The sequence below is a fragment of the Arachis ipaensis genome, chromosome B09 (assembly GCF_000816755.2).
Source record: "Arachis ipaensis cultivar K30076 chromosome B09, Araip1.1, whole genome shotgun sequence".
NCBI classification, from domain to species: domain Eukaryota; kingdom Viridiplantae; phylum Streptophyta; class Magnoliopsida; order Fabales; family Fabaceae; genus Arachis; species Arachis ipaensis.
Window position 1 is genome coordinate 135,976,086 of NC_029793.2, and position 12,705 is coordinate 135,988,790.

Genomic DNA, 12,705 nt, shown 5'->3' on the forward strand with positions numbered 1-12,705 from the left:
TTCAATGAAAGAATATTCACCAAACTCATTGCATCTTAGGTTAATTCTATTTTTGTGGTGTCCTCATATATATGTGAATTTTATTCAATATATTAAACTTAGCATCATATACATAGGGTTAATATGTTGTGTAATTTACGTGATGCTCACACTTTTTTAGTTTAAATTTTTACATAGAAAACCCTATCTAATTAAGGTCTAGACAAAGACTACATTTCTTTAAATTCATTCAATGCTGATAAAAGTAGTCAAAGATAAGTAATAAAGAAATTAAAAATAATTGAGTCCAACTCATAGCCATGTGTATAATAATGGAAAATCCAGAAAGAATGACATTCCATATAAATAATAATAACAATTTTTTCAATAACAAATAAAAATAGGAGAACTAGAATTGATAAATAAATTTATCAATCAATTTAATTATTTTCTTTTTTGTTTTTCCAGGCAGAGCCAGCCAAGATGGAACTCATGAGGAATGCATTCCTTATTCTTCTGTCTCAGCCTGATCCATATATATATATATATTTATATAGATCTGAATTGCAGTTATTCTTAGCCTAAGGTCCAAGAATGGTGATACTTATGATTCTATACTCTCTTTTTATCTTTTCTTCTTTGATGAATCAATCACAAAATGGGAAAAAAATGAACAAGTTATTGACTTGTTGCTGCTCTAACTTGAAGATGGCATTGGCTTGTCCTCCAAGAAAGACCTGAAAAGAATGAAGGCTTGGCGCGGCCGATGAAGCGGAACCTCATGGCCGGCTCCTCTTACAGTTACTAATGTGAGTCCTTTGTAAACTTGACTCCAACCACCAACCTGAAAACAAAAATAAAGATCTCAGCTAACAGATATGATTAGTGTCTGCTTGATTGATTAGCTTGTTAATCATGGTAATTAGTCAGTACCAACCTTGCCATTATCATACCAAGGGTACCAGTTGGTGAGGGTTGGTAGCTTCAATGCGTCGATTGAATATCGAGTCGCAGTGACTGGAACCACTGAATCAGTGTCTCCACTGTAGCCAAGAAATACAAAATGAATATAGTTAAGGATTTAAAGCATTCAATTCCATTGTTGTTAGTTATGTCATCCACCTTAATCATCAAATAACTATTGCTTACTAAATAAAGCTACAATATCATTATTTATTTATTTATTAGAATAAGTTGGAAATATTCTGCTACAATTAGCATGAAGGAAGGAATTAATAAATCATGTTAGTTAAAGTTCCACAATCAATTTCAACTGGTCAAATATACCCAAAGTCAATGATATTGAGATTGCAATCAATTAGAGGGAAAGCAAAAGTAAGAACAACAGTGCCTAAATAAATAAATATATGCACTAGTCTAGTAGGCACAAAAAAACTTTTCAGGGTTGGCTGAAGATTTTCTACATGTTAGAAATAATAATCAAACTTAATATTTGTTTGATCTGTCTAATCGATCCCACCTAACAATATCCAGTTTGGTTGTTGTACGTATTCCTTCCAATTTTCTAGAAGATATTTTCTAGAGGTGATTACTCACACCAAGACATCTCCATGTGAAAATGATAGCTGATAACCGTTAAATGATTTGACATGTTTAACTATCACTCATGTGGATAGTCACTTTTTGTGAAATGCCACTTGGGAATCAGAGGCCTAAAATTTTCTATATCAATGAGCTTACATTATCTCTTCTTTGTAATCTATAACATAGAATCATCTCCTATTAACTCCTTAGACAAAGCAAAATCCATCAGCAGCAGAACCAAATAATTCATATGCTTCAATTCACAAAACAGTCATGGAAGATGAGAAGCAAAACTTAAGCACCTGTATACCCATATCTTGAGACCAGCACTAATAAGTTCGCGATATATAGGAAGCATAGTTAGAGGAGAATCAGTCCAATAGTTCCCCACAATATCACTGAAAAAAGATTCAAGATTCTATCAGAATAGTTTGTGTAAAAACATCTCAGTGTTGAATATATGAGCAGGAGATAGACCTGCAAGTCTTCCATGAATAAGGAATTCCGGTTACATTGGCATGAAGTGCCTTCTGAACTTCTGGATGATTGAAATACAAGTCGGAATACCTCTCAGTGCAAGGATCGTATGCTCGAGACATCCACGGCTGAGTTTAAGGAGAACAAAAGAGAAAACAAGAGAAAATAACAATGGAACAGTTTGCCAAGATTGACCAAAATCTAAAGATAAAACAGAATTAAACAAGAATGAATCTAACTAATTTACTTCAGCTATTGCAAAATCTTAGGAACAATAGTACTAGTTTCATGTTGATTGGTTCAAGAGGATCTACTAGAACTAGAATTTCATGTTAACATGTTCCATTAACAATTATGTATGGACTTGGATCTAGACATGGTGTTTATGAATAAATTGAACAAATTGAGAGAAAAGGCTTACATAGCGACCCCCCAAGTCGCGTCTGAGTGACGATGTATCGTTACAAGGCTGCGTATAAATGCTATAAGGATCAATGTTACCCTGCTCCACAACTGCAACTTTAAGGGCCTGCATGCAAGGCACTGATGGATGCTGTGAAGAACCGAAATCACAAGCAATTCTCAGCATCCTGTATGTGGAATCCGATACCAAACCATGAGTCCACCAATACTCAAATGTTCCAACATAATCATGATAATCATCAGTAACAGCATTTCCAACCTTGCATCAATCAGTAAAAAATTCACACCTAATTAGATCATTACATATATAAATAAGGTTTAACAAAGGTTACATTTATCAATCAAAATGGATCTTACAATCTCTCACCATAAATCCCTTGAAATTTATCACTGGATTCTTGATTCCCTTGTTTCTCTCATAAACAATTTGAGACAACTGAGGAACATAGTGCCCTGAAAAGTAATTTTAGGGAGCTGAATTGTTCATCAATTCATGTAATTCAGGAACCTAAATCTTTAAGGAAAAACTAGTATATCAATCAATCACCTGCATAGCTTTCTCCAGCAATGTAGAACTCTCTATGCTTATACTGAGGAAATCTTTCAAACCACTTAACAAGAAATGTATATGCATCTTCAGCTGCAAATTCAGGAACCCCAAGATCCCAAATACAAACACACAACCAACTCAAGATCATAATGAACAAAGCAAAATCGACATGATGAACAAATGTGACAACTTCATTACCTGTTCTCTGGTCACCAAATGTGTACAGATCCGTCGTCTTATTCGAGTACGAAAATCCGACACCAGCAGGAGAATCAAGGAACAATATGTTTGCCACTGCAACACCAACACCAGCAAGCAATCAAAAGCATGTAAAGAACAAGAAAACAAGAAAAAATAACACAGTTGGTGATGCAAAATTTTTCAATTTTGTTCATACATTTGTTCCAAGCATAAGGGTTCAAGTAAAGTGACTTCCCATCAGGCCTAATCCTAAAAGGGCCAATTTCTTCAGATGCACCATAAGCAATGGAGGAGCATCCAGGGCCACCATTGAGCCACAAAACCAGTGGTCTCTTCTCCGGTCGGCGGCTCGCCGGAGCCTCAAAGAGCCAGTAGAACAATGCACTCCCACTCTTCTCATTCACAGTGACATAGCCAGAATAATGAGCAAACCCCACATTCTTGGGTTGCCCTGGCAAATCAGTGACCCTATCTCTCTTCTGATCTTCAATTGGTGAAGAAGATAAGGAAACTGAAACTCCCACAAAAATGAACAAGACCAACACAACAACATAGGAAAGATAATAACCCATGTTTCAGCTAATCAAAACAAGATTTTTGCAGCAACCCAGAAAAGAAAAGAAAAGATTAAAAAAAAATGAAGTGCTAATAGAATATTTCTGGGATTGCTAGCCTTTTAGCTTTAGCCACCTACCACAACTCCATGACAAAGAAACAAAAAAGCAGAGAGAATCAAAGAATATATGAGAGAACCAGTGGGAATTTATGGAAGTACTCTAAAGGGTCAAAGACCAAATTCAAGTAAACACAAATCCCAACAAAAGTTACAGAAAAAGAAAAGATCTTTGATTCTTTCTACTCAGCAAAACAGATCTTAACTAGATAATTACTAGATTTTATTCAAATGACACAGATTTGAAGTGGCACCTGGTCCAGTTATTACTTACCTAAACTCAGATAAAGAAAAATCTAACAAGTGTGAAAACAACAGCAGCAAAAGAGAGAGAGGGATTATTATTGGTTACAGAGACAGCAGAATAGAGACATGTTCATTAAAGCTGTGTCTTGATATTATGAATTATTTATAACAGTGACAACAATGATTGTTAGTAGTTGCAAAATGAGTTGTTAGCAGGTTCTTTCATTTCAGCAGCATGCATTTGTCATCAATTCACCCTTTGAATTTTCTTTGTTTGTTAGAGAGTTACTGTTACTATCCCTCACATTTCGTTCATACCAGAGTCCAAGTTGACTGAGCAGTGAGTAGAGGCAAATGGCTGGCGCACATGGGCACTGCTCAAAGTTTCAACCTTTCAGGCTTTTAAATTTAGAGAAAATGACATATCCATACCATAATTTTTGGTCCGAAAATATTTAAGTTTTCGAAAATTTAAAAATAAATTTAAGTTTTTGAAGTGTTTAATTTATTTCATTTTAAAAATTCTCTTACGTATTTATTTGACTATTTGTGATACAATTGAAATTAAATTTGATTTCGAAGTTTTGAATAAATCAAAAATTTAAATATATTTTTAAATTTTAAAAAATTTAAATATCTCCAAATCAAAAGTTCAATAACTTATTTATCATTTTCTTTTAAATTTAAGATAATGTATATATATATAAAAGAGATGGCACTTTCTTGGATTATCTATTCTTGTTATAATACGGATTTTCTTTTATAATTGTCAATTCTTTTTTTATTTATATATATTACTATAATGATTAAATTTCGTCTTATTAAATGTGAAGGAATTGATTCGGTTCATTTGATTGAACCACATTTAGAAACAATTTCAAAATGGTTATAATGAATAACTGAACATGATATTAGACTATGAAAATTAAAGTTACTTACACACAACTCTTAATTACTTAAAATTATGATTGATTTTGTTCTTTTAAATCATATAATTATATAATTTAACAACACAAAGTATTCCATAACATGTTAGTATATAATGTTAGAAACAAGAGACCAAACTAAAGAAAGTGTTTTCTCTATTATTCTGTGTGATCTGAAAGTACAATATACAAGGGGTATATATAGGTGCCAGAAGAATCAAAGTAATAAAGGCATAGAATCCTATAATTAATACACAGATATACTATATAAATATAAACGATACTAACTGATCTAAAATGATTCTAATGATTCTCTAATGATTCTCTAACATCCCCCCTCAAACTCAAGTGGGAGCTAAGGATACCAACTTGAGTTTGGATAACAAAATCCGGAAACGAGTCGGGTGATGAGCTTTCGTGAAGATATCAGCAGTCTAATCCAGTGTTCCAACAGCAATGAGACGAACAGCATCAATAAGGATATGTTGCCTAACAAAGTGACAATCAATCTCAATGTGTTTGGTGCGTTCATGAAAGACATCATTATGAGCAATCTGAATAGCACTGCGGTTGTCACAAAAAACATCAGTAGGGGATGACTGAGGAGCACCCAAATCTTCGAGAAGCCAACGAATCGAGATAACCTCACCAGTGGTGTCAGCGAGGGCACGGTACTCAGCTTCGGTGCTTGAGCGAGCAGTGAACGTTTGCTTCTTAGCACGCCAAGAAATGAGAGCATCGCCAAGAAACAAACAGTAACCAGTAGTAGAATGACGATCAGTGGGATCACCAGCCCAATCAGCATCGGAGTATGCCTGAAGAGTCAAAGAGGAATGGGCAGAAAAATAAAGGCCATGAAATAAAGTGCCTTTGATGTAGCGAATAATGCGAAGAACTGCCGCATAGTGAGTAGTATGAGGAGCAGACAAGAACTGGCTAAGTACATGAACGGAGTAGGCAATGTCTGGTCGGGTGACAGTTAAGTAGACGAGTCCTCCAACTAGCTGTCGATAGAGAGTAGGATTATCCAAGACAGTGCCATCCATAGGAGTAAATCGAACATTAGGCTCAAGAGGAGTAGACTCAATGCGACTATCGGTAATTCCGGCTCGAGCAAGAAGATCTGAAGCATATTTAGCTTGAGAAAGATAGATGCCATCATCGGTGGATATAACTTCTAGACCAAGAAAATAGCTGAGAGAACCAAGATCTTTCATCTCAAAAGTATGCTGAAGGGACGCTTTGAGATCAGAGATACCATCAGCATCATCTCTAATAATGATCATGTCATCAACATACACAAGTAGAAGAATAACTCCACGTTCACTTTTACGAATAAAGAGAGTATTCTCATGAGGATTGCAAGTGAAACCAAGACCGCATATGGTAGTGCTGAACTTGTCAAACCATTCACGAGGAGCTTGCTTAAGCCCATAGAGTGCCTTGCGAAGTAGACAAACTTTGCCAGAAGGACAAGGATAACCTGGAGGGGTTTCATATAGACTTTCTGTTTCAAATCTCCATTAAGAAATGCATTCTTCACATCCATCTGATTGAGAGACCATCTTTTGACCGCAGCAATGGCAAGAAGAGCTCGAACAGATGTGAGACGAGCAACAGGAGCAAAAGTCTCTTCATAGTCAATACCATACTCTTGCGTACAACCCTGAGCAACCAATCGTGCCTTATAACGGTCAATAGAACCATCAGAGCGAGTCTTGATCTTGTATACCCATCTGCTTCCCATAATTTCCTGATTTGAAGGAGAATCAACCAAGTCCCAAGTGTGTACTTTTTCAAGTGCCTGTATTTCTTCCTGCATTGCTTGTTGCCAATTTGGATTTGTGGAGGCTTCTCTGAATGACTTAGGTTCATGTTGATGAAGAATAGTAGAAAAGTAATGATAATCAAGAAGATGAGGAGGTGGATTTCTCACCCTGGAACAGCGAGTGGAAGGAGGCGGCATGACGGTAGGAGTAGGAGCGTCGTCCGGTCCAGAATCATCGGGAGATGGAGAAGGCAGAAGAACAGGAGGTTATGGAGGGTGACTCGAGATAGAACCTGTAGAATCATCACTAGGAAAAAGATCAACATTGGGGTTAGTGAAAAAAGGTGACTGAGTAGGAGGAGTAGACTCAAGGGAGGAGAACCGATAAAACATGTGATGCTCCCAGAAAACAACATGACGAGATATACGAATACGTTTAGAGAGAGGATCCCAACAATGATAACCCTTGTGTTCAGTTCCATAACCAAGGAAACAACACATACGAGCCCGAGGTTCAAGTTTAGTATGTTCATGAGGCTGAAGAAGAACAAAACAGACACAACCGAAAACTCGAAGAGAATTATAATCTGAGGAGGTACGATAAAGACGCTCAAAGGGAGTAACATTACCAAGAACAGAAGAAGGGAGTCTATTGATAACATGAACAGCAGTAAGAACAGCTTCACCCCAAGTATGCTCAGGACACGAAGAAGAAAGAAGCATTGCACGAACAGAGTCAAGAATGTGACGGTGTTTGCGTTCAGCTCGGCCATTTTGTTGAGACGTACTAGGGCAAGAAAACTCAGACAAGGTACCCTGTTCTGCAAGAAAGGTTAAGAGTTTGGAATCACGGTATTCCATAGCATTATCACGGCGAAAAACCTTAATGACCTTGGAAAACTGAGTTTTAATCATAGTGGCAAAGTTTATATAAATTTGAGGTAACTCATGGCGATTGGTCATCAAATAAACCCAAGTAAAACGTGAATAATCATCAATGAAAACAACAAAGCATCGAGCTCCTCCCATAGAAGCGGTGGGAGCGGGACCCCAAACATCAGAGTGAACGAGATCAAAAGGAGAGCAAGCAAGAGATGAATTATTGTGAAAAGATAAAGCAGGTTGTTTGGCAGTTTGACAAGAAATGCAATCAAAAGATTCATTAGGAACCTGACCCAAAACACCTTGAGACACAAGAGGACGCAATTTTCCTAAGGAGCTGTGGGCAAGACGTTGATGCCATAAGTGAAGGGTAGATGGAGAAGAAGCAGCACATATATTTGGTACAGGAGGAATATGAAGATTCTCGACTTCAAACAACCTTCCAAACTTACGTCCAGTCCTGATGACTTGTCCCGTCCGACGATCCTGTACACGACAACCAGAGAGAGAAAAAGTGACATCAAAACCCAGATCAACAAGTTGACCAACAGAAATAAGATTAAAGCTTAAATTGGGAATAAAATAAGTATTAGGAAGATGAAGAGTCGACTGGGAGATAGAACCCTTGTGTGTTGCGTGCAAGAGGGAATCATTAGCAGTATTGACAGAAGGTCCATTTGTAGTGGTAGACAAAGACGAGAAGAGATTTCGCGACGGAGACATGTGATTAAAGCATCCCAAGTCAAAATACCATTTAGAATTATCTGGAGGAGTCGAAAGAGCAGCAGGGGTATTACCAGAAAGGGAGAGAAGTCGCTGAAGGAGAGACACAATATCAGATAGAGAGACAGAAGACGAGGTGAGAGGAGCAGAGGTGGTAGATTCAGGAGTAGCATGAACAGCAGAAGCAAGCACACGATGTGGTGGGCGAATAGGACAGGTAGTAAGCAAATGTCCCGAGAGCTTGCAATAATGGGAGAATAGTTGTGAACAATGGTAGCTAATATGACCTTTCTGATGGCATGTGCGACATTCAACAGAAGGACAGACGGAGAAGAGGTGCGCAAAACGGTTACAATTTCGACAGAATTTATCATTTCCGTGTGTGGTAGCAAAAACAACTGACTTTTCCATAATAGTAAATATAGAGATCACGAAGAGGAGAGAAAAACTACAACTTGTAAGCCGAAAATGAGAAAATAGAGGGCAAAATCGGAAAGAGCTCACCAAAAAACCTTAGGAAGGGTCCCACTTGTCTGACACGTCAGCAGGATCGTCAGTGCCACGTCAGCGATGTTACGACACGTGGCAGCACCTGAGAGGCGGAAGGAGACACGCTGGCGACGAGATGGCACGCGGGTCAACCATCGGGTCGGGTCGGGCGCGCGGGTCGAGCTTGGGTGGGAGAGCAGCGGCGTGACACGTGGCAGAAGCAGAGCCGTGGATCTGGAGCGCTGATCTAACGGCGCTGGATGCGTCTGGAAGGAGAACGGATGAACGCGGACAGGCAACTTTGGGCGGCGCGTCCGGCGTCTTCCGGCGATGATTCCGGTGGCGTTGGAAAGCTTGCAACGAGGAGAAGGCGAGGGTGGCGGTGGTGACGAACCAAAGCGTCGGAAAGGACTCGAAAAGTAAGCACAAAGTATTGCCGATGAAACAAGATAAAGGAGCCAGAAACCAAATGTTTCTGAAAAAAAAAAAAAAACAACCTAAGCTCTTTATACCATATTAGAAACAAGAGACCAAACTAAAGAAAGTGTTTTCTGTATTATTCTGTGTGATCTGAAAGTATAATATACAAGAGGTATATATAGGTGCCAGAAAAATCAAAGTAATAAAGACATAAAATCCTACAATTAATACACAGATATACTATATAAATATAAACAATACTAACTGATCTAAAAAGATTCTAATAATTCTCTAACATATAAGATAAGTTAATAGCATTGTCAGTTTGTCACCATCATCATAATTATCACTTGTTCGTATTTGAAGCAAACGATTGAAAGTTAAGTTCAAAATAGTGATTTAGATTGGGGTTCACCTTAGATTGGTTGCGTGCACTAACTCAAACGATCACCTTTTAAATTAATTTCTTTTAATTATTGAATAATTTCATTCAAATTTTATTGTTATGAACTTAACAAGGTTTGGTTCGACTCAAATAAAATATGAAAAATGGGTAAAAGATCAAAACATACACCTGCTAGTCTACTACTAAATATATTATTTTATGATAATATATATCAATGTAAAAAAAGGTTGGCAACTTTAACTTCATAGGAAAGAAAGACCAAAACGGAAAGTGTAGAATTTGGAGGCCTTTTTTTCGTATGAAGAAGGACAAATGCAAAATTTGACCCGGCTTGGCTTGAGTAGTTAATGTGATTTCAGATAGATAGATATGATAGATAGATAGATAGAAGATAGATAATTAGATATATTAGGGGTGGCAAACTGATAGTACGTTCTATCTCATTCTGTTCTGTCGTTCGTTATTTGGTGGGTTTTTTTATTTTGTTCTGTCTAATAAGAGAGTCCCAAATTTCTATTTTATTTTGTTTAATTATAGGTTGGTAGATCAAGTTCACCAAAATTTTTTATTAAATTATTAAATATTAAAAATATATAATTTTATAAATATTTTAATAAATTTATAATTTTTAAAGATAAAAAAATTAAAATTTTTAAATTTACAAACATTAAAGTCTTTATAATTCTAAATATCTAATAAATATAATTATTAATCAAATTTTTTGATATAAAATCATAGGATGGCGGACCCGCCAAATAAGTCTGCCCTGCCCTACCCTGCTAAAATCTGTGGGTTAGATAGTGCGAGTTAAGCAGACTTTTTTATTATTACGGTCTTAAATTTTAAGTCTGACCCACCTTTTTTGGCGAGTTACGCGGATCGATCCAACGAATTTCAGATAGATAGAAAGAGACAACCAAATTAACATAACATAAAAGCACTCATAAGTCTTATAATTAATACATCACCAAAAGAAATCTTATAATTAATACAGTACATAGTAGGGATGTTCATGAGACAGGACGGGTCGGATTTAAGTAGACCCCGACCTAAAAAGTTACTGGATCTATTTTTATTCAATCCGAAATGATTCGAAAATAAACCGAGTTGAATCGGATTGATTCGATATAAAATTAGTATATACAAATTTGTAAATTTTATATAATAAAATAATTAAATTTTATTTTTAAAAATTAAATTTAACAAATGTTATATTATATTTGTACCAAAATAAATTATTTTAAAATAAAATAATACTGTATAATATAAAAAATATTAATTGAAGTATAAAAGTATAATATAACATTACTAATTTCACTCCAAAATATATATTTTATTGTAAATGATAACTTCGGGACGGGGCAGACCGAGTGACCTGAACAATAGCCAGAACCCGACCCAAAAATAACACCAAACAAAAATAATTTAAATCCGGCAAAATATACCTTAGGTCAGGGCAGAATCTTAAACACCCTTAATATATAGTAGATTGGCAAGTGTGTAGACAATTGAGATAGGATTGTCTTCGTTAAGTTTTTTTTAGAAAGATAATTTTTTTAAATTAAATAGAAGTTTAATTTTGATGTGTGAATGTCGTTAGTATATTAATTGGATTAATGATTAGTTTACTAGTCTGTATAAATAAGTGTCGAAAGTTTGAATTCTGTGTTGTATATGCAGTGACCCATCGATTAATGACAAATCTTTAAATGAAATTTTTAGCTACGATAGATTAATTCTTGACCTGCTCAATTAAAAAATATCATAGAAAGTAAAAAAAAAAAACTATTTTACAATATTATTCAATTACATATCTTTTTTAGATAATTATTCATAAAATCATTGTGAATAGTAATTATTTTTGTAACTATATTAATACTGGATATGTGTGTTAAATTTTTAGAGTAATGATATATGTTCAAATGTTTTTTTAACTAAGTCCAACTAAGTTAATGTAAAACCTAACGAAAAAAAGTGTGCATACGTTACTACTCTTTTTTTTTTTTGAGCTTTTTGCAGCATATATCTTTTTGTTAGAGAGTACAAAAAATTATTGATATATAGCACAAACTTTTGAAGTACAGCATAAAAAATTTTGCACATAACACAAATTTATTGATATAGCACACAAACTTTTGCACATAGCACACAAATCTTTGCAAAAAGTACACAAATTTTTGTTGTTAATATATTTTGTTAGTTGGGTGAGTCAATTTAAAAAAAAATAGCTTAAAAAATGTTAGGAGTACTATAAAAGTTTGTAATATTCTAGTAATTTAGGTAAATACTAGTTATAACTATATTTTTTTTTAATTTCTAAATTATTATTGACTATGTAGAGTATTTCTTTAATGTCCTAAGTCATTAGGACATTACAAATTTTTATAGTACTCCTAACATCTTTTAAGCCATTTTTTAAAATTATTTTGTATAGAATAAAATATTTTTTGTGGTATAATTTAAATAAATTTATTTAAAAAATTTATAAAAAATATTCATGAGCTATTAAAAATGCGCAAAAGAGTATTGTATGAAATTCGAATTGATAGCTCATTAATATTTTAAAGAAGTCTCGTAATAAAATATTTTGTTAGCTTTTTTTTAATGCATGAAATAAAATATATATTTTTTAATTTTTAAATTATTAATTTTTTTAATCAATTATTAATTTTTTAATAAAAATGGACAGAATTCAATCATGAGTAATTCGAATTTGGTCAATTCGAATTACTATGTGCAGCGTGTGTGAGTGTAATTCGAATCAATATGATTCGAATTAGTGTGTGTGCGCATTTGTGTATAATTCGAATCAACATGATTTGAATTATGTGTGAATAGAGTTCGAATGAACTTGATTCGAACTATATAGTAATGTGCATTGGTGGATTTATGAACCAGTTTTCCATTTGACTTATTTGTATAAAATTTCATTCTCTTTGGCTTATTATAGTGTTTTACCCTCAAAATTTCTATGATATGCACCAAAATTTTTGTACT

At 34.8% G+C, this 12,705-nt stretch overlaps 1 protein-coding gene across 1 annotated transcript; it reads right to left on the bottom strand.

Moving 5' to 3' along the window:
* LOC107618511 (serine carboxypeptidase-like 27) lies at positions 301–4,469 on the bottom strand. The gene is made up of 9 exons (XM_016320607.2): positions 3,372–4,469; positions 3,173–3,268; positions 2,972–3,064; positions 2,792–2,877; positions 2,423–2,683; positions 2,002–2,129; positions 1,827–1,922; positions 917–1,022; positions 301–823 (listed from the first exon to the last, which is right to left on the bottom strand). Exons 1-9 carry the CDS (start codon positions 3,745–3,747, stop codon positions 677–679), a joined length of 1,389 nt encoding a protein of 462 aa, XP_016176093.1. The 5' UTR covers positions 3,748–4,469; the 3' UTR covers positions 301–676.